This window comes from Mercenaria mercenaria, chromosome 17 (genome assembly GCF_021730395.1).
Source record: "Mercenaria mercenaria strain notata chromosome 17, MADL_Memer_1, whole genome shotgun sequence".
Classification (NCBI taxonomy): domain Eukaryota; kingdom Metazoa; phylum Mollusca; class Bivalvia; order Venerida; family Veneridae; genus Mercenaria; species Mercenaria mercenaria.
In genome coordinates, this window is record NC_069377.1 from 42,601 (window position 1) to 69,364 (window position 26,764).

Here is a 26,764-nt window from a genome sequence, read left to right on the forward strand (position 1 = left end):
CAAGCGGTCACAAAAGCTCAGCTTGAACCTTTGGTTCATGTAAGCTAAAACAGTAACAGTAACAGCGACTTAGTTCAAACCAATTTGATCGAATTTATGAAGATATGGGCGACCACAATATAAATATCAAAAGAACAACTGTGCTACGGTTTGTTTCCCTCCTTGAAACCCGCAAATATGAAGCAGTCAAGAAAAAAAATGTACGTAATAACACATGTAATTAAAGTGTTACTTAATATACGAACAAATGTTGGGAAAAACGTAAAAAAAACAAAATATGTGCAAAAATATATCAGCGCGAATACACTTTGATCACTCCCACTAAAATCTAGTATAATTGGGTGCATGTGGGAAAAAATACACGGTGTAATGAGGGCTGATAAATAAACGTTCATGTCCCTTTTATAAAATGTGAATTCAGTGTCTTTGCTCTCATAGAGCTGTTACAAAATTGTCTTACAGTTCATTAGAATTTCTTAATATGTCTAAATCTAACTAACTATCCTACCTAAACTTATTTTTTTATAATTATGGTAGGTTTAAAAAAGTAAATATAAGGTTATATTTCGTTTTAGGTTAGCAATGTTAGTACCAATCAACTCCACGATTCATTTCTTTTTATTTTGTGTTTGTGGGGGTGGGGTGGGGAGGGGGGAGTTCGAGGATCTGAGGTCCCATTCAAGCATTTTTTCAAAGGCGAACAGTTTAGCAGAACATGCATTATATCTAACAACTCTACAATTTGTCTTTTCACTATAAAGTAGCACCGACAAATATAAGTGATATGGTCTCGCAGGGAGGTGTAGATCGAACATAAGAAGAAAATTTTGAGACATTGTGATGACAGGAACAGAAAAAGCTTCATTTGCTCTTACTTATCTGATCTGCGCCTTTTTTGCCATAAACTTTGAATTGAATATCAAATTTAACTTATCTTCTCGATGTTTTGCCACTGATTAAGTAAAATATAAATATTTTTGAGGTCTTATTTTTGACCAGATGTTTTATCATATTCTTCTGCGAGAAAAAGTATGGTTTGTAGCAAGAATGTCTCCTTTAAAATGAAATATTGTAATAGTAAAATATTTCATAGACATATTTTTCAAAATACATGAACATCCCTTTTGTACACACATTTAAATTGTTAAACATTTGCCGCCTTTCCTGAAATTTCACATTGTATTACATTAAACTATTTTGATTTAAACACCCATTTATACTGCACTAAATAAAATGAAAACAGCTTCACCCGCTGCGTTCATTTTTATTACAGTTTATGTGGTTAACCTTGATTTTAACAGAGCCATGTGGCATCTCATTCAAATCTATCCACGTACATTTCTTATGTAAGAAAAATTTACAGTTCGCAAGATAAAAATGAAGGATAATAATGGAGAAAAACTTTAATGTTTTTACTGCTGATAACGCATGAATATATAAATATATTGGCTTACATTTGAACATAGTTACAAGGTAAGCGATACATTGTATAATATGTATAAAATGATAAATGGGACATCCTCAAATTAACATTTTAAGACATATATTTAGCACCGTTTGTAAAAATCAAATATTCTTTAATCAGATTAATGATGTTGAAATGTTCTGACAGCATAGCTGAATTTCTCTTTTTAATCCCGTGATAGAAGTAGCTGAGGGCTTTTTTTTTACATCTCATGTAAGAAAAGTTCCAAGAACTCTCTAACTTAATAAGACTAAAGTTTCAAGGATAACATCTGGTATCAAGCTCTGTTTACAGAAATGATTTCAAGCTATTATGGTGGTTAACATTGCTTCCTGGTCTGTTTTCAAAAAAAAAAAAATCTCCGTTGATTAAGATTTCATTTCTTCCTAAATTAGCCTGGTTCCCTGGCTGCATGTTTATTTTTTTAATGCTGCAAACATTTTATAAGTAGCATATTTTCATCTGATGGCTAAACCGGAGCCAGGGGTAATAAAAATGTTAAAATAAAAACAACTTGCTGGAGGTACTACCACTGTTGATAGCGAAAACTTATTAAATGAAAAATATGACAGGACATACATAGGGTCAGGAGCCAGTCTAATTCCTAAAATGTAAAGATGTGTATTGTTATCGTGTGGAATAGAATTATTAAAACTAATTGTTTATCTGACTGGCAATTAATACCTTTTGATCGGAATTTGCAATTTAAAATCCTTGTTTTCCTAACCTCGTAATAAAAGATCCTTTGGAAGCATAAAAAATATTCAAGAAAAGTAACAGCAGACTTGGTTTGATTGAGTTTGTTCATGAGAGGTAGCGGAATGTACACTGTCCCTTACATACCCTGGCACCTGCATAAGTGGAACACTTTACTACCGATATACTGGATAAGAATAAAGAAATAAGAAAATATAAAACACCGAGTACGTTGAGATTTTTAACGGCTGTCGCACGGCATTTAATGAAATACAGAGTAGAAACTTTGGAAACATACAACATAAACCAAGTAAATTAATAGAAGTCTCGGTTGGAATGAGTCCGTTCTGAGACGTTTTGGCATTTACAATACCACGAATCCGACAGAACACGTTAATACTGTTTATAAGTTGTGTTCATACTAGCTTTTTGTAAGCTTCAGCCAGTTACACTCAATTTGCAATACTAAAATGAACGCTTCATGATATGTTTTACAACATTTATTTTTGTAACTTATGTCAGTGGTTTTGGAGTGAGCTGTATTAACATAATCTAAACAGTTATTTCATATGATATTTGAATATACGAAGTAGTGTAACTGATAAACTTACCCCGTTCAATAGGCTTGCAATATATTTTAGAGACTACAGCGTTATTAACAACATTCATAGAGCTCGCATAATCGGTATGTTTCCTATACTTTGTCTATATTCAATCTCGAACATTTTAAGTAACCGTTAGATAATGCAGCAAAAAATGTTATTGTGAATGATGTTCTTACATAAAGTTACTGGAACATTTTCAAAACAATTCTAACAAGAGATCGCAGAGTGATCTTGGCGCCCACCATTGAGCCATTGTTTAATGTTCCAAATTTCAAGACTACCTCAAGGTCAAAATCAAGGTCAAATTTCATTTCGGTACACAATACTGTGCATGTGGTCCATGCATGTGGTCCAAAGTTGAAAGCTGTAGCTTGAGAAATGTGAAAGTAGGTCACTAGATCAATTTCAAGGTCAAAGTTTATTTTGGTATACAAAACTATGCATGTGCTTCAAATTTGGAGGCTGTAGCTTGAGAAATGTTAAGGTAGGTACTAGGTAAAAATCAATGTCAAATTTCAATTCAGAACACAAAAATATGCGTGTGGTCCAAATTTGAAGGCTGTAGCTTGAGAAATGTGAAAATAGGTCACTAGGTCAAAATCAAGGTCAAATTTCATTTCTGAACACAAAACTATGCATGTGGTCCAGATTTGAAGACTGTACCTTCAAAAATGTGAATGTAAGTCACTAGGTCAATGTCAAGGTCAAATTTTTTTTTCGGTGCACTAAACTATGCATGTGATCCAAATTTGAAGGTTGTAGCTACAGAAATGTGAAAGTAGGTCTCTAGATCGAAATCAAGGTCAAGTCATGTCAAGGTTCATCTTGCCACTCAAAACTACACATATGGTCCAAATTTGAATGCTGCAGGTTATTGACATTTTAAAAGCTTTTCCCTATATAAGTCTATATGAACCATGTGTCCCTAGGGGAATAATTTGAACAATCTTATTAGAAGACCACTACATGATGTCATATACAAAATATCAAAGCCCTAGGCCCTGTGGTTTTGGACAAGATGTTTTTCAAAGTTTTTCCCTATATAAGTCTATATAAACCATTTGACCCCCGGGGCGGGGCCATATTTGACCCCAGGGAAATAATTTGAATCATCTTGGTAGAGAACCACTAGATGATGCTACATACCAAATATCAAAGCCCTAGGCTGTGTGGTTTTGGACAAGAAGATTTTCAAAGTTTTCCCTATATAAATCTATGTAAATAATAAAAACAAACAAAGGGCTATAACTGACTCAAAAATTGTTGAACCAGTCTGATTTTCAGGGGGACACAACTAGGGTACCAATACATCCTTCTGACAAAGATTGGTCAAAATCCCCCAGTAGTTTCTGAGGAGATGCGATAACGAGAAATTGTTAACGGACGGACGGACGGAAGGACGACGGACCACGGACGCAGAGTGATTTGAACAGCCCACCACCATCATCAGATGGTGGGCTAAAAATGAGGCATGTGGCTGATCTACATATAAAAGACGAGCAGTTAGAAGGATAAAACAGTCCAATTTGGTGAGGTACAAGTATGACCTATGTAAAGAAAAAAAAGCTGATGATATTCATAATGAATGTTACGAAACTTTTTTCCTAGTATTTTCATTTTCAACAGGATGAGACGTTCAAGAATAACTATCATTGTTGCAGCGATTTTACTTTCCTGTACAACTTTGACATGTGGCCAGGAACAGCAGAAGAAAAGCATTTGTCAGACGTTGCAATATAGGGCACTGAGTTTACAACAGCAGAATGAGCACCAGTGTATGATTCTAGAAAAACTTCATGATGATTTTGACCAGGAAAAGAGCATGCTTAGATCTCAGTATCAAGATTTATACACGTATGTATTTCAACAAATTTGTTACAAGCTCAATTACTTTAAGTTAAACAGATATATGCTGTACTATATATTGTTTGGTTTTAATGTGTTTAGTCTTTTTCGAATATAACGTTTCTAGAAAAAAATCCATCAAAACTTTGACTAGGATATAAATGCATGATTCAAGGATTTATACACGCAGGTATTTCAACAAAGCTGCACCGTATGTCGTCCAGTTCTCAGAAGGAACGGAACTGATACCATTGTACACTGTTACTTTATAATCATGCAATATATTGCAATTACACAAATACCATTAATCGAGAAGCAAACCTACGCTCTTTGAAACACTTTTATTTGAAAAGGTTGCCCAAATACTTGGCTGTAATTAAATTTACTTTTGAAAAGCAACATATACACAGGTTCGTATTTTACCATATTACCAAAACCGACAGTAAGGATGCTGTCGCCCTTATTGAAACTAATTTATTCACATTTTTGATTAGTCATCATCTTATAAACGTGACAAATGATACAAAGGTAAATCGCTGATTAGAACAGAAAAAAAAGTTATAGAATAAATTGCCAGTATGTAATATCTAAATTTAAATGCATTACAATATAATAAAAATATATTAATACTTTTGCTTCTTCTTTTCAGTATGATCAGTAAATTTCAGACGAGTATGTACAGAAATGTTGCTGCTTTAAAGGCACCTAGTAGGGACAGCCTTAAGTCTATACCAAACCTCCATGATATTCCATTAGTAAGAGGTAATTGATGGATTTATGCTTTACCAACACTGTATAAAACGTGGTTGTGCTCGTGTAACTTGTCGTTTGAGGCTGCTTTATCGCCTTACTGTGTTTTATAATGGAATGGCAGAGAAATAAGTAACCAAGGAATCTAAAATTTGGTTTTGCACTTCCTCCCATTTCCACCTATCAATATTAGACCAGCATACCATTAAAACCCTTTAAGTATTTAAGTTCAAGATGGGATATACATGTAATTCGAGAATCATACAAGACGGAGTAATGGTTACCTGTTTCTCATTGCTAGCTATCATATTGACAATTATCTTGAGACTCCATTCAATGGACAAAATAGGAAACAAGAGCAATGCAAAGCAATATACGCCAGAAGGAATGACCTTTGACCTCCTAAGTGTGACCTTGACCTTGAAGCGAGCCATCCAAAACATGCACTCTGCACGTCGTCTCGATGTGGTCAACATCTGTGTCAGGTTTCTGTAAATCCTTCAAGCAGTTCAAGAGTTTCACATCAGACACGAAACAAAGTCAGATTACATTTTACCCCTAAGTGTGATCTTGACTTTGAAGCGATACATCCAAAACATGCGCTCTGTACGTCGTCTCGATGTGGTGAACATATGTGTCAAGTTTCTTTGAAATCCCTCAAGGGGATCAAGAGTTACAGAGCGGACACAAAATTGCTAACGGACGGGCGTACGGACGGACAGAGTGACGGACAAACAGACACCCGCGTCATAACATAATACGTCCCTTTGGGCGTATAGAAGTATGAAGGAGATTATCTAAAATAATTCATGGTAGGGTCATTGTATATTTACACACTGCATTTCCTCTTCGACTTACATTATATTAAGTTTCATTACATTCGTTCAACGCTTTTGAGCAATTCTCAAAAAAAAAAAGAAGAAAATCAGCATTATAATAGGTGTGTTATTTCGAGCATTGTTCAAAAGAGAGTTGCGGTTCTTATTCTCAGAACTTCCTCTCACTGTCATTTGCCACTGTATCTTCAGTGGATTTCAAGTTATCGTCCAGTAAGAAGAAAACAAAATTAAGTTTAAAATGTGAAATAATTCTAAAAGTAGTTGGTTATGATTCTTGAGTGTTGCTTTTCCTTTTTTTGCGATCATTATTAGCAACTGTCGTTGCATTATCTGCGTAGGTTTTTAAGTTACAGTCCGGGCAAATGAATATTAACTACAGAAAGAAGATAATTCCAAAATTATTAACATAGCAACTATCATTATAAAAAATGACGGACACAGTGGCGGCATTTCAATATCATTCTCACACTCTCTGTGCGATTGGTGATGGGTATAAAAATGAGCAAATAATGTAGATTTTTTTTTCAAAACGATACCCAAAATGTTGATTGCAGAAGTAATCCAATATGACAATAACTAAGCTCTTTCTAAAACATCCATAATGTTAAATGTAGGATTATTCACTTAAAGCTTAAGGTATGTGTGAACGTTTGAAAGAAATATTTTCCTACAATGTAGAATTTTATTAAACCATACTTTATTCAAAGCATCATTGCACCTGAAGGAAATGCAGCCAATAATACAGAATCGACTCTTTGATTTTAGTTAGACTGAGCCTCCAATCAGTCTTTACTGCGGGATTATCGTAGGCTTACCTATTGATAATATTGTCGAAATTTTGGTGTATAGGTCCGTATGATTCTGAGTCCTGAAAATACTACTGATGTGGTTACTAAAATTACTTCTACAACGAAATAAGGCTGACTGTTTCTTTAATTTAATACTTAGTATACGGGATATAAAATATTCCAGCAAAACTATGCTACCTGTATTCCGGCAACCTGGTATTATTCAAGGTTTTCAGTATATGACTTTCGATTAATCAGACGGACAGAACCACCTTAATGAAGGGTTTTCCTTCTGCTAAAAATCGACATGTTGATATAGTTTGTTTATTAATTATCTTTCTAAAACAACAGGACTACCCACAAAGTTAACTGCAAAGGTTGATATTTCACTATTATTTAATATACAATGTATATAAAATGGGTCAAATTGGAATTCAGGCTTGACGTTTTACCCAAATATCTATTCTAACAAAGTAATTCGATAATTTTCAATTAGTACAGAAGTCATGTTTTCAGACTGCAGTGAGCTTCATTTGCACGGTATTACTCTGAGTGGAATCTACCCAGTCCGCCTCCCTAACAGGAAAATCGTGAATGTATGGTGTGACATGCAAGGTGGGGGTTGGATGACCATTCAGAAACGAATAGACGGCTCGGTGAACTTTACCAGAAAATGGGACAATTATGCATTTGGATTTGGCAACGTAAACTCAGAATACTGGTTAGGAAATGAAAATTTATACTGGCTATCGCATTACAAGAACTACAGTATAAGGTTTGAACTTTGGGACTGGGAAGGCAATCATGCGTACGCATTGTATGATTATTTCCGGGTTGAAAATGAACAGATGGGCTATCAGCTAAGAATTCAGGGATATTCAGGAACAGCGGGAGATGCAATGTTTCCTTATCACAATGACATGAAGTTCAGTACAATTGACAGAGACAATGATGAATGGCATTCAAGTTGTGCCAAAAAAGACCAGTCAGGTTGGTGGTTTAAAGCTTGCGGGTATGCCTCACTTAATGGCATCTACATTGAAAATGGGATCGGTGGTATATCCCCAGATGGTGTCGTTAAAGGAATTCTTTGGTCTAAGTGGAAAAAAAAGTACGGTTATTCGATGAAAAAGACAGAAATAAAGATAAAACCTCGAGCGCAAGTGCAAATCGATAAAGCCAGTAATAGACAAGAAGGTTCTAGTACCGAAAGTACAGTGACTGAAAATGACAGTCGAGAAAGTGGAGAAATGACAACTGGTGGGATAGAGAACAAAAGTGATGTAACTGATAGTGATGTAACTGAAAAAGATGTAGTAACTACATCTGCAACACCTGATACAACAACAGACTATTATCCAGATGAATACGATTATGACTATTATTAGTATTTAATACTTTATCTTTTAAAATGTCGCTATATACTGATATACTAGCACATGTTTTTTTTTTGTTATGAACATACATGTTGCTTAGATTTTGTTTGAATGTAACATCACAGATATGTGTGCTTCAAATATTGAAATATTTTCAAGAGATCGTACTCGTTTTTATGCAAAGTTGCTGACTAACCCGTTCAAAGCTCGTGTCAATGAGTTTAATATTTGTAACAAACAGAAATGAATATCAAAGAAGATGAGTTGCCGATAAACGTGCGGTCTGTTTGAAATTGAATGCGTTTTGTTTACATGACTTTTTTCTGATTGTAATATTTGTAGAATAGTTTGATTTGCATAAATGTTTGATGGTATATTTTGTGTGCTTCTAATATTTGTATGTCATTTGAGCAAAATTTATTCGTCCTTATTTAGAGTTGCTGATATCATGTAAATGACAGAGTAATACCTTTTGACAAACTTTGGACGTGTGCTGATAAGTACAAGCGTTCTGCTTGTAGTTGAAATGCGTATTGTCTAGTTGCATTATTTTATGTACTTCTGTTTACATAATGTTTCAACGCATCTTTCACATTCTTATTCAGTGTTGCTGTTTTACACACCGGCAAAGGGGTTATTAGCACGTGCTTATTAACAGAAATATAGGAACAATTACTGATAAACATGTGTTCTATTTCATAGTTTATCTCTGTGTTGTTTCGATTATACTTTGTAAATGTAAATTTTTGTAACTCTATCATGTATAGTTTTGGTCATTTTTAACATATATTAAACATGTTTTTATTCAGCGTGGCTGTTATACTTGCAGAAACCATTTTTACTGCCACAATCATGTTTGACCTATAAACAAAGAGACATGTAATAATTACCTTTTTCTACTGATTTAATTTGGGGTATATGACGATTTCAAGGTTACAAGAAAACTCCAAGACAGGCTTCCGAACACACAAAAGTGATGGAGCTTACTTAACCATAGTCATTATCAGAGCTAGCTTGTCATGCTACTCAGTTTCTCTTTGTTTGTTTATAGACTATTTCCATCATTTTAGTCAAATTTTTTTATCATAATGAAATTCACATGCAGTATTTAAAAGTCAATACACAACACAAGTGTATGGAAATATATGCCAACAAAGTGTATAATATGAAGCCAAACAGCCCCAACATTCAGATCCTAACGATAACACTTGCTGCAGAAAGTATGCAAAATTCTACATAAAGATTACTGAATACACAAAATGAATAACACAAAAAATGTGCTTGCTTTAAGAATTAAAAGGAATCTCGTATACCGTGTTTTTTTTTCTGATACCTGAAATTAGTGCGCAAAGATTAAGCCAATCTGTCATCCTTACAAATTTGAGTTGTCCCCATGGAAAGTATGCAAAATACAACATTTAACACAGTGGTTTCCCCTCATACTTGAAAGAAATCTGCGACCAATAACCATTCAGCAGAATTTCAATAAATATGAATTATATATATTTCTTTTATAATTATATATTATTAAGTTACATTGATTTTGGCATTTTCCAGTGTATTAAAGTAAGTGCAACCGGCAACATGCAAAAGAAAATAAATCCTATACGAAAATATAATATTCGATTCTTTCAACAATACTGTAATTTTTATCGTCAGAGGGTATTTCTGTTGTACCCACAGGGGGGTTATGGAAAAATTGACATGCATCATTATTTAACATCTATAATAGTTATGTATAAAAATTGAAGACGGATATTTGAAACAAAATGTTGTTAATTATCCAATATAATAGAAGCGTTTCTGAAAAAAACCTACTTTCGCCAAGTGAATCTGTCAATAAAAGTATACAGTGTACTGGAAATTGTTATCACATTCTCGTAATGACAACACTATTTCATTATTTGCTTTATGCAGACAGGAAGTCATTAGTGTGTCCTCATCCATTAGTTTGTTAGCATCAGTCTTCTCTCGTCGTAAAAATTGTACTTTACAACTAAGGCACTGGTTCAGAAACTAGTACATGTTTTATCCAAGTATTAGATCAGACTGAGACTTGTCTCATTAACAGAGGTGAACATGTGTTTCGATAATTCCTAAATTTGTTCAAAATCAATTAAATCTGAAACTGTTTATCCATCCATCCGTTTATTCTCTCTTTGTGTTATCAAAAGTTGCAGGATAACAAATATTATGCAACTATGCATTGTAAATATTTACACAAAAAACCAAAACAATTGACCATTGACCAACCTAAGTACAATTTACTCCGAAGCATAAACTGACCTTGATATTCACTGTCCCTCGCACGATGGTAACAAAAGAAGACTGCTTGAGGCACTCCTGGCACGGTTCACTGATATGGATTCTTCCAGGCTTTAATAAGATATATAAGATGACTTGATAAGTTTGTTTGCGTAAATGATAAATTTGTGGTTGTGTAACATGGCAAGTTATCTAAGCACTAGGTTTACATCAGTTCCCATATCATGTATGACAAAATCTCCCTATACGAAACCCGCCTAGAAATCTCAACATTGTGTTATCCCGTGTACCTACCAACAATATTGTTTAAACTGTTACTAAGAAAACACTCTTAAAAGAGACCATTTTATTTCCTTACCCAAGTGTGGTCTTAATCAATATATTGAAATGTATTTATCGGATTCTGAGGCATTGTTTCAAAAATATAAAGAGGTCGTAATGTACCAGTTCAATTATCCTTTACAGATTATTTGGCAAAGATTAGATAACTTTGCTGTTATTTCCCATTTTATGCCTTTATTCAAATCACTTACTAGTATGAAACAAGTGCAATGTAACTTTATCAATTATTTACCGATATTCTAAGCTTTAATATTTAAGTAAATGATGGCAACTTATAGAAAATAAATCTGACACACTAAATGGCATGTAGCGGTAAGTTAATCCCGTCTTCGGTTTAAGATGGTATTCCCTTATCAACAATTTATGTAGAAGATTCACTTTAAATCATACCAAACTATATGTCTGCATTCTGGAAGCTGTGTTAACAGTATCTCCAAAAAGACAATACTGTGGCATCCTACGTCCGACTACTCCACCCACAACACTACCCGTATGCATTCCTAAGAAAAATGAACATCATTCATTTCATACACACAAGTAATGACACAAACATACACACAGAAGTTGTCTCATTCATTCTTACATGAGTAGACCCGATCCGATCAATGAAGACATATGGTTTTGGACTTTGTTAAATTGTAAAACTGATGTCCATGTAAAACACAAGCATCCAACATTTTCACAATTGCCATTGTAACAATAAAATGGCTATTCAGCAATACGAAAGAACTAAATCAAGGTAGCACGAGCCTATGTAAAGAACTCTTTCTCTCTACAAAGTTGACAGTTTACAGTTAAATTCGCTTAACAGAAACTCAAAGAGGTCAATGTAAATCTAGGCATAATGGCATATCTAGTGCAATAATGGGCTCAGGGCTTTAGCCCAAAGGCCATTAAGAAACTAGGTGTGCCATTGTGATCAAAAGGCACACCTTTGCCGTCAATGGACATTTTTATTATTTACATTGCTATATAATTTCGACGTCAGAATGCGCTTACGTTCTCCCAGGGATCGGAATAGGCCAACAACATGTACCTGGAACATGTCACAATATCACTTGAGGAAGTTAAATTACGTTTGTTTAATTTTATGATAAATTTGTTAATACTAGTTATGGAAAAGTATATAATAATATTATATATACAAATTGAACTTTTATATATTTTATACCTTTACAAATTGAACTTTTATATATTTTATACCTTTACAAATTGAACTTTAATAATATTATATATATTTTTAAGCTAATAACTGTGTGCAGTTGGCCAACGAATGCTTGACTAATTTGAACAATCATACAGAGGGGACTATGGAAACCATCTTGATGCCCTTGAACATGTTAAATACAAAACTTAAAAAAGGTAAAAAGAACATAAGTTTCTAGATACAATAACCGAAGAAAATATACACAGTTCTCAAACATACCTATCCGTGTATTGAGCTTGTATTGTTTGCTCCAGGGCTCGGTTAATGTTTTCGCTTTTTCTTGCAGTTCTAATGCCAGTCCAGCTACATTTATAGCATGGTTCGGATTCCTGTCTGGCACTCCTCCAGCTACCATATACACGGCATCACCAAGGGTTTCAACCTATTCAGATTTTTTAAAACTGTAAAACGCCTACTAACCACTGTACAAATAATGGTATGTACAGCTCCAGGCACCGTACAGATAAAACCATCAACCTAAATATTTGTTGCAATGTTTTTTTCTATTTTTAGCTTAAGAACGCGAACCCATCTGCACAAAAAGAACCCAAGAGAGTTACAGGCAAAAGTGGGATAGAACACATTTGGTAAAGGGCAATCAAGAGGTTCATGACAATAAGTTGTCACGTTTTTTTTTTCGTTTTATTTTAATTCAATCGGTCCCTTAAAGGGGATAAAAACCTGAGGCATACGAAGCTGCTACAGGACATGTTTGGTGAAATTCCATCAAGTAGTTTACAAGAAGTTGTTTAAATGTTCTTCTGTGTAAGCTCGTGTGGCCCTTAAAAAGGCAAAGAATAACATTTGAACAAATTATAAAAAGGCCCATGAAAGCATGCCAAAGACCACGTTTGGTGAAGGTCCATCGAGCAGTTCATGAGAAGCAGCTATTTTCAAGGGTCTACTACTTTTAGTACTGTCAGACCCTAAATTGCATCTAGCAGAACCTTTCATCAATTTCAAAAAATATCTATGCAAAGATGCTATAGACCAACTTTGGTTAAGATCCATCAAGTGTTCATAAGAAGAAGTCGTTGAATTCTCTCTTTTTAGCTTCGGAAGACTCTAGAAGGGGATGAACTGACCCATTTGAATAAATTGCAAAAGGGGAACTTACACAAGAGTGCTAAAGACCTAATAAAGTGGTGAATATCTATCAAATGGTTCGTGAGAAGAAGCAGTTGAAAGTTTTTTTTTTTCAATTTTCTCGGGCGATATTTTAAACAGAACGAGCAGACTTCTTTTTTAAAAAATGAGAAAGGACTATGCCGGGATGCTACGAACAAAATTTCATGAATATCCATTATGTGGTTTATGAGAAGAAGTAATGCTACCGACAAATTTAGCGAGTGGTTCATGAGAACAAGCCCTTTTGAATGTTTTTTCCAGGTTTAGCTCTAGGGCCCCTAATCTGAGACAAGCAGATATTTCAATAAATTTCAGAGAACTGACCAGAACAGACATTTATTTACATATACCAGTTCATCATCTATAAATTAATCGTCAATAAATTTAAGAGAGAAATAAACAGGATGGTACAAACCAAGTTCATCATCCGGTTTATGAGAGGAAGTCGTTATTTTTTTCTATTCTGAACTCTAGCAGCGTTTGTCTCACATTCTATATATGATTAATCGCAGTTACAGTACAAGTTTTATAATAACGTATAAATATTTAAGTGAACGACTTTTTTGTTGACTCGACTTATGTTCCTATTTAGGTCGAAAATGTGGCGTTATTTTGTGATAAAATCAATGTTTGTAAGTAATAGTAACTACAACGTCAAACATCTCGGCATGCAAAGATTCATGAATGTTGTGTTAAAATCAAAGTAAGACATTTCAGTGATCTTTATTAAATAAAACTTGTCGTTTGCCGTTCAGATGCGTATTCTAATATGATATGGGCGATGGCCTTATGATACGATACGTTCAAACGACAAAATCACTGTTTGGTATATACTTTTTCTTAAATAACATACCGGTGTACAGATGCAAAGTTTATTTACGTGGATATATTAGACAAAATGATACCTTAAATACGTCATAGCTGTCTATAATCTGATCAAACAAACTGAATACGCTGTTTATAATCTCGACAATTTCCATCGGTGTAGCAGAGGAGCACACATCACCAAAACCAACCATGTAATTGAACATGATCGTCACGTTGTCAAATATCTGAAGCAAAACACGAACATGTTCGACACAAGGCACATTATTTATGAACAATTTTACGAACACTAGAAACGTAAAGAAACGTAATACAAGGTCATGTACTAGCATTAAGGCATATCAATATTCACAGTTTAGTACAGAATTCTTAAACCTGTTAAAGAATTCAGCCTGAAATTTAAATAGAGATAAACAATAAAAAGTAATCTCAAATACTATTATTAAATGCAGAGATGCTATTAAGCTACTGAAACCTTCAAAGAAATGATGATGTTAGATTGAGGACAAACACCATCTTGGTTGATGGACACCACCTTGTCAGATACGATATCCTGTATATATTTCACTTTTAGTTACATTCAATGTTAACGAAATTTCCCCCGACAATGTCGATAGGTCTTGTCTAGTATTCAATGCCCCATTGATTAACTTTGCATATTGTTGGACCTGCACAACGTTCCAGTTAAAATTTATTTAATCGGCTTCAGCACGTGAGTAACTGATTCGGATTTGTCAAAATAATTGTAACTCACCTCGCAAGTCGATACTGGGTCATGTCCAGATTTCAATTTGCCAGCAACAGATTTTGGTATCATGTTGTAAAGCAAACTGTCACTCTTTGTTTTCAATACTTCTAGTGTAGACATATTTTCTGTTATCTTCTCTGTATTCTCTCTTTGCTTAAAAAGATATGAAAAATTAAGAAGTAAAATGAAAGCAAAACTGGCATAGTTTCATATCCATTACTCGACGTCCATCTAGACACCTAATGGCATAAAATGTATTTAAAGATTTATCTTGCTTTTATTACTCCCAGACAAACATTCAGTATTTATATCTGAAATGTATGTGATCGGCTGAAAATTTGCGTTTATGTTCAGCCGTTATAGGAGTCAGGGAACGCTATGATCAATATTCACAGAGATACAACTGTAAAAGTCTTAAGAAAGCAAAGCTTTTACATAAAGTGCAAATCAAAAAGTCTGACGGAGCGAAAGGAATGTATCAAGTTCCAGCCATAATAATATTATGTTTCTTAAATATGCATGACTGTTGTTACACGGAATACCTGAACAGAAAACGCCCTTAACGGACAATAATTTAAAAAAATCAATTGCTCACTGAAAATCATCTACCTATTAATAATGGCCTTAGGTACATCTTTGCATCAAAAATAACGTTGGATCAAGATCCAAGACACATTTTTGGTGTGGCGATAACACGACAACAAGAAAACTCGACAAAAACCTCATTTGTGGAGTTTCGTGTTTTCGTGTCGGCGCGTTGAAAACGTGTCGTTATGGTGTTGTCGTGTTTTCACCCCGTCGACACGCCAACACGAAAGCACGACAAATACTTTTCAGACATCTCTGATACAACTTACAGTTATTCTGAGATTTGAGATAATAAAACAATATAACAATATGTCAGATGTCAGTTATCGTTTTAAGAATATAAAGTGTATGAATAACAGACCCGGTTCCAGAAATATTTCATTGGGTGCGGTGAGCGACAACAAAATGAAGGCGGCATCAGCTAGCCGAGTGCGGTTAGGTACGGAAGGGGATAACCCCTTATGTTAGGTAGATCAGGGTGTGTCTGCCTGGAAATATTTGCAATATATGAATAAAATGGTAGCCCCTGGTGCATTTTTGTGTCCAAATTTCGAGGTATGGTGGTTAAACCCCTCCTGACTGTGGAATCACGGGGTCTCTTCCTGGTTATTTTTGAAATATAGGTATGATTTGGTGGTCCATGCAGAATTTTTGTCCAAACTTTGAGGTGCGTGAGGGGGCCATTCCCTTATTCCTATGGACATTTTTGAAATATAGGAATGCAATGGTGACCTCTGGTGCATTTTTTGGGTCTAAATTGTAAGAAAATATTACTTTGATATTCGACCTTCATCTTTTGATATCTTTTTATGTAATAGATTGGTATTCAGCAGAAATATACATAGAACATGTGTCAATTTTATTCTAAAACTTATATTTTCTAGCATGCAGCAGTTATGTTGTGTTCAGTTCAGTAATTGTTGTGCGCATGTCTAACGAAAGATGCCAAAGTAAAAACACGAAAATTCGACAAGTAAGATATTTGTCGTGTTTTCGAGTTGTCGTGTTTTTCGTGCCGACAGGCGAAAACACGAAAACATGAAAATTCGACAAACAAGGTATATGACATGTTTTCGTGTCGGCGATGCGAAAACACGACAACACGAAAACTCGACAGCCCGACAAATAAAGGACGCCAATACGTCATATTCATACCCGCCAACACGAAAACTCGACAAATAAAGGTGTCGTGTCGGCTCCCTCTAAACGTCGTGTTTTCGTGTTGTCGTGTTTTCACAATACGAAAACACGAAATGTCAGAATCAGCCACCCTAAAGGTTGCATCCATTAATGAATGAGAGTTCAAAACATAAATTATTCGGACGAGTGAGAATGAAAAATTCTATATTTTCTCCCATTAGAAGGGTCACAAGATTACCTACATTTAAGAATCTTATATAAGCTTCAGGTTTAACTGTTGTCTGATATTTTTATATAACATACCTCTTCTATTGACCTTTCCAACTGTGACGCATGTTGCCATCCGGCCATTACCATATCTCGACTCATGTCGAACAAATTGAGATCATTGATGAATAGACCGGCTTTCTGCAGGTCTTTAAGATCACATAATCTGTAAAACAGTTGGGAATTATTACTTGACTGCTTGCATAAAACCTGATACGGACCAGGGGCAAACAATTTTGACTACTTACAGTCATTTAATTTTCACTAAGTGTTTCATTTGACAGTATCCTCCTGATGCTGAAAATATCTACTGTTCAACTCGGAGCAATTTCATATTTGTATACGATGACAGTTCTAAAGCCTAATACAGGTTGGCTGAAATTGAAAATTGAGAAAACACTTCAAAATCTATTTCTGATGACATGTAACGAATCACTTATTAAATGACGTATTGATCAATAGTCAAAACTAGTAGCCCTCCATTCTTCCCTCCATTCTTCACACCTTAAACGTTTGGTCATTACAATAAAATGATAAAACGAAAAAGTAACTTAAAGTCATTGTAACTATAAATGTCTTTAGTCTGACTTTTCATGACTTCCTATATAAGCCAGCAAAGGTATGCTATACTGGTCTATACCCAAGACATGTTTGCTTGAAAAGGTCTGTTCACTAGCAAGCCTTTCAATAAGTGTATACTAATGCCAGACAGCAAAAGACTACAATGAAATGCCTTTTCATATCTGACTTATATCATCCTGATAAAGCTAATTACATTAATCAAGCAATCGTTTAGAACATGTCATAATTATAATTATGAAAAGGAACCCAAAAAGCTGAACTAGCTAGTATCGGTTATCTCTAAAAGTAAATGCTACCCCTAGTGTATCCACCTTCGTTATCTCTAAGATTTGTATTACCACGGCGTACTTGAACTTGTGACGTGAAATCTACGTTTTATTCATTCATTTCTATATGGCAGATATATTAACAGTGACGCCACATTTGCTTTTTTCATGAAAAACCATCCTTCAAAAAACAGTGTGGAGACAGATAATATCTGATACACATTTCTCATTTGCTAAGATCCTATTAATGCACAATTAGATTGCAATCATGCAGTTGTGAAACTGGAGAGAAGCTGTTGTGTAATTTCTCTCAAAATGTTGTAAAGCATCATGCAGCTAAGTGCAATCCGGCTTTCTACTGAAGGGTCTATTATTCAATTGCGTGACAAATCGCAATATCAAATACAGGGATGTTTTTTCATGAAAGCTCCTCTGATAGAGGGTAAACAATATATTACTGTCATCTGCCATATAGAAATGGAAGTTGAAGAGTGACAGAGGTCGTAATAAGCATTACATTACAAAAACAACATCATTTATTTTCCCTTATAGTTTGAATGGGAGCCTATACCTTAAACTAAAATGAAATTGTATCAAGAACGTAGGCACCATATATAGAATACATTAAAATATGGTTATTTATTGATTATGATATTGTTTGCGCTTTGCGATGAATAAAATATAATATAAATATAAAACTTAATAGAATTGTTTCAAGACGCACAATATTTAAATTGTAAAGTCATTACATTATCCATATGACCGCAAAATTGTGTGGGTATGAGGTTAAACCCATCAAAATAAACAAACAAAACAATTTATGCAAGTAGTTGGCCTCGATATACGGAAGTTTTCTTAAAAAAGCCCGGAAGGCAGTGTATCGCTCACCTGACCTAATTCTCAACCCAGATAACCTAGCTAGTATTCAATTTGGCCTTCAAATATTTCTTGTTGTCCTAGTGACATTGATTAAGATCTCAGGTGTCTAACTTTCATATTGCAGACATTCTGACAATTTTTTTTTTGATGATAAAGCAGATAATTGGCCTGTAGTTCTTTTAATAAGGGTATTCTTTCATATGACTTTGTGACCTAGTTCTTGACCTCTGGATACCCTTTTTATAGTTTGACCTAGACTTTATATAGAAAACTTTATATTCATTCCAGACATGAAATGGACATGCTCATATTGTCGAGACTTTCTGGAGTTGTTGTTTTTTGCGGACTTGAAATATGATATTTACATCAGGAAATTGTGTACTTTTCTTACATCTAACTAAAACAAATTGACATACGTCATCAGCATGAAATGGACATTATCAAGACATGGCCATCTTTAGTCTTTGCCCATTTTGGACCAATTATAATTATTACAATTTTCATCATGTACTCAACTCCTCCTACTGTTGTTCTCCAATTCCCCAGGAACTTGTTAAACATCATCAACATCTAGTTTGTCTGGAATTTCCTGTCTGCATTTTGTAAAGTTATACACTCCCCTTTTTTGCACTTTTTGTTATTCCTTCAAGCTTTGTCAGAGAGGCGTGGTTTATGTTCCATTAATGTTGACAACGTTCTTTTTTGATACTTTGATGACGTTTAACTTCTTCGATTTTGAATTACCGTGCTTGTGCCGTCACGTCTAAAGCATCAGTCAAGACATTATAAAGTATTCCTATATGCTTCTGAAATGTCTCCGAGTGTGCTATAAATTATATCAGTTTTGTAAAGTCTGACATAATCTTACGATTATAAACATATACGACCGTATAGTCAATAAAAATGAAGATTTTGTTACGATTTACTGTCAATTTATTTCAGTTTCACTACTATGTATTGCATATAAACAGGAAGTTTGGCACCAAGTTTCTTACGCGATTCAGGCAGTTGAAGAATTATTCATTTTTAGACTTAATTTTAACACACTTCTGACAGAGACTGATGCACTCAGATATTGAATTTGCAATTTACAATCCTTAGCGATATCATTTTAAAGTGAAGATAATACTAACCATCAGATCTCTGCTAGAAAACAATCGATGCTGCTTAAGAACAATTAAAGCTGCTCCAAACAATCAATTCTGATCTAAATATCAACTATAGAGGATTTTAAGTTGGTCGCTCTACAATATAAGCTTATCTCTTTATTGAAATTTGCCTTACAGAAACGTATACACATCTTGGATAAACTGTTCAGCTGCTTAGACGTTCGGCTAACATTGAGTGTCTTTCCAAAAAAGACCAGAAAATATAATATATTTATTCATAGTCACACGTAACTTTCACATGTTCATTCACTTTAGAAAGACAGAAGTCGTTCATAATGTCCAAGTCGGGTCAAATTTCCTAATTAAAAGGTTCTAAAACATCAGTTTTTGCTATTTTTGTTTTCATAGCAAAAGCAAAATAAGAAATCGGTAAAACTGAATGATGCTCCCCGAGGCATGTGCTTGTTGACACCGCACTTCCCATCGATGGCCTCTATCATTTTGTGAAGTTTCAATCAAATGCCATTAATACATTTCAAGTATTTCTCCGGACAAGCCTTACTTTGTATAATAAAGGGAGATAATTCAAAACCTAGGTAAAGTAAAGTTATGATTCTTAAACACTGCGCTTTGTCTAAATGACCTCTATGATTATGTGAAGTTTCAATCAAATGCCATCAATACTTTTCAAGTTATACTCCAGACAAGCCTTATTTTGCATAATAAATGGAGATAATTAAAAAAAAACTAGGTAAAGAAGAGTTATGGTTCTTTGACACTGCACATTCCGTCAATGGCCGCTATTATTTTGGGATTGTCAATGAAATGCCATTAGTACTTTTAATGTAATGCTCCGGACAAGCCTTATTTTGTATAATAAAGGGAGATAATTCGAAAACTTGGTAAGGTAGATTTATGATTCTTTAACAATGCACTTTGTCTCAATGGCCTCTATCATTATGTTATGTTTCAATAAATGCCATTAATACTTTTCAGTTTATACTCCGGACAAAAGTGTGACGGGCAGGCGGACGGACGGACGGAAGGACGGACAAAGCGGCAACTATATGCTCACCCTTCGAGGAGCATAATTACTAACTTAGAGGTCACTAATACAGCAAAATATTTGCTGACGAGAAATACGGTTTGCGCACATGCTTGGATACATGATAGCCCCCGTATACTTTGTATCTTGTAGTATAATAAATAGGTAATTGTTCGATCATTAGACACAGTTCTCAATATTCGTCTGTGGTCACGAACTTGGTAAAATTGTGTATCCAGCATAAATATTTAAAAAGACAGGGAATGAAACAGCAATTAGTTATTTTACATGGAAGTTCGAAACATCTTTCAATGGTGAGCAATATATTTTATATTTTCATGTGCGGCTATGACTCTTGTGAAAATATTGCATCCGGTGTACACTCTGTAACAGATGTTTTGATCTTAAAACAAAGCAAACAAGTATCATTCGTCTCTTTTTTTCTTTAAGCGCTCTTTTAAGTTAACGTATTTTTATGAAGTTCCTACATTCACAGTGCTTGACAACTACTACTTCAGTATTCCTTAAATAAAACCTACTGTTAAAATTCACTGAGGACTGCCTATACCTTAAACTACGTACAATGGGGTGCATAGGAAAGCTGTCATGTTCCACTCTTGCAAATATTTCATTTGTCCGCGGAGTAATATCCTGTGATCAGGTCCTCTCTCCGGCTCAGAATTATCATGTTCAATAAGTTGCGCATCTAGTTCAACAGGATCGTTATCAAAGAGGTATTCCACTTCAAATATAACTCGTCTGAACTGCAATATCTGAAAGAGAATGTTCAATACCGAATCAGAATAGTTTTCCAGTTTAACATTATTATCATGTTGTGTTTAACAGCAAAGTGGTAATAACGCACTGTACCAGTTCAAGTCGTACCAATGAGCGTTGAAAAGGTGCATACGATTTGTCAAGTAACATGTAGTGAGCACAGTTCTTGTATATATTAATCAGCACAAGTAAAGGATTAGTTCAATGAATTAGACAATTTGGTATGATAATGATATTTCTTTTGACACAATTACATGTATTCGGCATAAAAGATGCTTAATTCTTTCTGCTAGACTCGCTGGCTATCCGTTGTCTGTCTACCTCTTTATCTTGTCATCCTGGATGAAAGGTGTATGCTAAGAAATTGCACGTGAGTTTCCATCTTGTATCAGATCTGACAAACCTCGGCTTAATATGAAAGGCCACATTTCACTTTGTGTACTTTTTTGCACACTTATATACCTTATACGGATTCCCCGCGTTCTAATCAGTACGAATTTTTTTTTTTATATTACGCAGGGGGCTGTAAAATGACATAGCGGTAAATCAGGCACTATGTATATGCTTTCATTTATATATTGTAAATACATTGTAATTGTATTTTCTACGATATTAAGACGCTTAGTTGTGCCCACATTAAAGGTTTTGTTTTTGTTTTGGGTTTTAACGCCGTTTACTCATGGATTCTGTATCAGTACAAACCTGTTCTCCGCAAGTAACTGCCAACTTCCCCACATGAATCAGAGGTGGAGGACTAATGATTTCAGACACAATGTCGTTTATCAAATAGTAACGGAGAACAAACGCCCCGCCCGAGGATCGAACTCACGACCCCGCGATTCGTAGACCAACGCCCTACCTACTGAGCTAGGCGGGCGGGCTACACATTAAAGGTAGCTATTATGACATTATATAGCGTATGAGCAATATCTTTAAAAATGTTGCAGCTATATTAAGATTAGGAAAATAAATGATCTAAAATGACTGTCCAAGTACAGAAGGTATTAACTCGGGACAGCGTGGATATACAATCTCATTTGCGCTCGGTATTCCATGCCTCGGGTTAAAGAAAACCGTATTTTACCTAGGCTGTCATATAATTTCCTAACAAGACAGTCGGAAAGACAGCTATAACCCGCCGCTGTTATGGATAGTGAAAGGGTTGATGGTATTGGGTTGAAGCATTGACGTTGTTAAATATATTTTTATAATCCACGTATGGCGACATCAATGAATTTGAAAATCCTTCAAGGGATTTAGGCGGTACAGAGCTGACACACAATGGAAGGCTCATACCGTTGACCTTGAGTTGTGACCTTGACATTTAGCCAACATGGCTGACTCATAAGTTCTGCACATCGTCTTGATGAAGTGATTATTTGACTTAAATTTCATAAAAATCCTTCAAGATGTTTAGGAGATACAGAGCTCAAACATTTGACCTTGAGTTGTGACCGTGACCTTGAGCCAACATGGCTGACCAATAAGTTCTACACATTATCTTGATAAGGTGAATATTTGACCAAAGTTTAATGAAAATCCTTCAAGGAATTTGGGAGATATAGAGCGGACGCAAAATGAAAGGCTTAAACCTTTGATCTTAAGTTGTGACCATGACCTTGACATGGCTGACCGATACGTTCTGCACATCGTCTTGATGAGGTGATCAATTGTCCCACGTTTCATGAAAATCCTTCAAGGGGTTTAGGAGATACAAGGCGGACATAAAATGTTACGGACGAATGGAAGGACGGGAGACGGGAAGACCAAGTACGGACGGACGGAGACCATTCCTATAACCCCCACCACTCGTGGCGGGTGATTAATAATCGTCAAGCTAAAAAAGGCAACTCTTCTCCTGTTTAGGCAAAGGCAAACAGATTCAACTACAGGGGCGGATTGGTTAACACAAGAGCAAATAACCAACAACAAATATATATAAACAATGAATAAACATACTCACTTTGGACCATATACACGGTATCAAAGGCCTACGGATATGAAACTTTTCTCTAAAAGTAGCCCCTACCAAGCCATTGTCCTTGAGAAGAGCCACCATGCTACTCCCTACCATTCGAATCACAAGTTGGCTGTTGAATACTATACAAAATGGAAAGACCTGTAAAACAGAGAAAGTAATTACATTTGGCAATGCATCATTTTTGGATAAAAAAGTATACAATGTACAAGTGTCAACAGCTATAAAACATTCCGATAAGTACATTTATTCTTCCGTTGTCTTCTAATCAGACACTGTTTAAAGAACTATTGACACATAAAAGGTTAACAAAAAAAAAAAACACATGTTCATTTTAGGAAAATAACACCACATTTAATGATATAATATATAGGTATTCCGACATGTATATATTAGCAACTATAACAATACCTCTTAAAGTCTTAAAAGTTCGACAAAAGACTATTATTTTGGTTTTAAAATTTATCAGCCGCAAACTGCTTTTCTTGTTCATCGTTGGTATATCAACATGTGCCACTAAATAGCTGATTCCATATACCTATATAAAATCCATATCACAAGTAACTTATGGGACGGTTATAGCCAGCCTTATCTCAATATTGTATTGTTAGCATTATTCTATTATTATCCTCATATTGTTTAATTTGAAACATCACACATGCTGATCCTTAAATGAACACTTAAAATGTTAATTATGTCTTTTTTATTTTATATCTATGCATTTGTGAACGCAGACAGTTTGATATAATTCTGATATTATGCTACTCAGTAAATACAGTTAAAGGGAATGAATTTTCTGCTCCCAAAGAGCTAGAAATCAGACAATAAAATTTATCATTGTACAAAATCAGACGATTCAAATGTAATATATTCAACCTGTTAAAAGCTGACAATAAGCTTTATCAACATTCTCCTGACTGTATCACATTTATCTTAATTGAAGGTAAATTTAGCTCATTATTTTATCAGGTTTTATCAACCATCTTGTATTCTTGTATTAAGATTGAACTTTCTTATTTTGTACCGGATCATTGAAGGAGCAAGTAAAGTAAGATCTTATCTCTATTAAAGTTTTCATGTCAATTTCATTTTTAGTAGCATGGTTACTTCTAGACTATTCAGACTTAAAACCAATTAGAATACTCCAGAATAATCCAGTTCGCAATGTACGTGCAGTTAATAAGTCAAACATTTATTCACGTCAAATAAATACATGTACATGTATTAAAACATTATATTTCATATTTTGGGTGAAACGTACAATCCCAATTAGCTTTCACTTAAAATGATAGCGCAGCGATCGGATTACCGTATTTGGAGAAAGACGGTATCATTGACTTGAATGTTGTACAGAAACTTCTGTAAGACGTATCAAAGCTACACAGTCATGGTTGGGTTCAGCTTAATGACTTAAAAGTAATGATTATCAGCAATCTGTTAGTAGTAATGTTAATCCTCTCTTTATCTTTCATCAGTTTCAGAAACAGAAACCTAGGTTAACCTCTCTAATACTGCATGAGAATTTAGAACATTATATCTCCAAGTGCACTGCATGGAACTATTTGAGCACGTGTATACAATCCCCGGCAATAAAGTCAATCATTCCTCCAGTCAACTTCAAACCGCTGATTTGTGTTAGCAACATTTATAGGGCAAAACATTAAATCAATATCTTAAACTTTATATTTCACCTGTATTAAAGTTCACATGCATACAGCGGTATACATTTGTATTACGATATATAGGTAAAAGTAAAATATGCTCAGGCTGACATATATTTCCTTTCTCTCTATGCCTAACAAATTTTGTTAAAGCATTTTCACTCTCATTTAACTAAATAAATGGTTAATTGGTTTTCTCCACCAAATCAGTATAAATTGACTCTCTGAAGCTGTATATATTATAATTTTGTATATATTTTAATGTAATTGTATCATGTTTAATCATCTTGCTGTAGATTAGATACGTGGGTGAAATAACGATAATGGTATAGCTCTTCTTCTAGCTTTTAAAATTTGCTGTTATGGTCTTAAAAGTCAACAAAATAACGCACACATATGTCATATGTGACAAGTGAAAATGTAACACCAAAACTTAAGAGTATGTAGGTATGAAGGTTATTTGTGAAAGGAAAAGTATTGTGAGTTTTCGTTCATAAATTTGCGGCGTTATTTTGAGTAATAGAAATACCTAATATTCAAGTAAGAAATCAAGACTGCAGTAATGATACTTTACTGTATCTTGAACGATTTGCATACATTCATATACTTGTTTCTGTACGGTTTCTACAGTTACATAATTTGCACCAAGACTAAGGCTGTCAAATTTTATATGCGAGGCTAAAAATTCAGTTTATTGAACAAGTTTTGTCACTGGTGCGGTAAAATTCGTCTCAAACTTTCACTGGAATACTTACTGATTTTTTTCAGACTTCAAATTAAAAGGAAACATGTAAGAATTAAATTGGAACCTCTAACCTTTGTGACGTCATTTAACAGGCGTAACATTTGCAAAATCAGCGCAGTTTTATTATCGGTTCAAGTTTTAAAATTCCTTAATAAAGTGAACGATCTATTACGAAACGATGCTAATCGCTGCTGTAAAATGTAATATACATTTTACTGGTGCATTACTGAAACTTTGCTAAAACAATGATTTGCGTTTGCCTTGTACTTGGCAACCTACCTAAACATATTTCTTCGTTATTTTATTTCTAAATTTCAAAAGGATGTCCATGCGCTACACACAGTAGTTCTATTACTGTCGCAAACGAGTTCACTTACATGGGGGGGTAGGTGGTCTACGAATGTGCACATCGCAAACTATATATCAAAATGTTTGTAAGAGTCTTAAGTTTCCAAAACCAGTTGATGCCAGAATGCAAGTGGTGGGCAAAGTGCTCAAATTCAAGATGGCCGCCAATATAGCCGCCGAAAATCAAAATTCATACTATACATATTGACTGGACAATATATTTCAAGTTTAAAGGCATCGTCCTAGTCTTATACTAGTTTCTGTTGCAGAATAGATTAAAACACAGTATATTTCATCTTTAACTAAATTGAGATAAATGTTTACAAAATATGATGGATTTTGCATGCAAAATGATCAGGAATAAAATGTTGTTTTACATACATTCTTTTAATAATTCTACCACTTTTAATTACTTGATTATAGTTTACAAGTTTTATGCTTTATAATGTTAAGAATTTCATAAACTATATCATAAGTATTTGACATGACAACTTTTAATT

General features: G+C 34.5%; 2 protein-coding genes across 6 annotated transcripts in view; one reads left to right on the forward strand and one right to left on the reverse strand.

Moving 5' to 3' along the window:
* LOC123537544 (uncharacterized) overlaps nucleotides 1–26,764 on the reverse strand; it is a 276,487-nt gene that overhangs the window by 18,183 nt on the left and 231,540 nt on the right. For all 5 annotated transcript variants that reach the window (XM_053528640.1, XM_045321343.2, XM_053528639.1 and 2 more), the window contains exons 4-11: nucleotides 23,496–23,651; nucleotides 21,338–21,528; nucleotides 16,911–17,040; nucleotides 14,886–15,032; nucleotides 14,212–14,358; nucleotides 12,398–12,560; nucleotides 11,362–11,471; nucleotides 10,651–10,740 (exon numbers count right to left, since the gene is read on the reverse strand). In XM_053528640.1, coding sequence (XP_053384615.1) covers nucleotides 10,651–10,740; nucleotides 11,362–11,471; nucleotides 12,398–12,560; nucleotides 14,212–14,358; nucleotides 14,886–15,032; nucleotides 16,911–17,040; nucleotides 21,338–21,528; nucleotides 23,496–23,651 — 1,134 coding nt within the window. The remainder of the gene's footprint in view (nucleotides 1–10,650; nucleotides 10,741–11,361; nucleotides 11,472–12,397; nucleotides 12,561–14,211; nucleotides 14,359–14,885; nucleotides 15,033–16,910; nucleotides 17,041–21,337; nucleotides 21,529–23,495; nucleotides 23,652–26,764) is intronic.
* Nucleotides 1,241–9,674, forward strand: LOC123537545 (fibrinogen-like protein 1). Its single transcript, XM_045321344.2, has 4 exons — nucleotides 1,241–1,473; nucleotides 4,393–4,620; nucleotides 5,261–5,373; nucleotides 7,505–9,674. The coding sequence occupies exons 2-4, from the start codon at nucleotides 4,394–4,396 to the stop codon at nucleotides 8,374–8,376; spliced, it is 1,212 nt and encodes a 403-aa protein (XP_045177279.2). The 5' UTR covers nucleotides 1,241–1,473; nucleotide 4,393; the 3' UTR covers nucleotides 8,377–9,674.

Coding starts and splice junctions, on each gene's coding strand:
- LOC123537545 (XM_045321344.2), top strand. CDS start 4,394: ATGAGACGTTCAAGAATAACTATCATTGTTGCAGCGATTTTACTTTCC. Junction 4,621..5,260: donor CAGTATCAAGATTTATACAC/GTATGTATTTCA, acceptor TCTTCTTTTCAG/TATGATCAGTAAATTTCAGA. Junction 5,374..7,504: donor TGATATTCCATTAGTAAGAG/GTAATTGATGGA, acceptor TCATGTTTTCAG/ACTGCAGTGAGCTTCATTTG.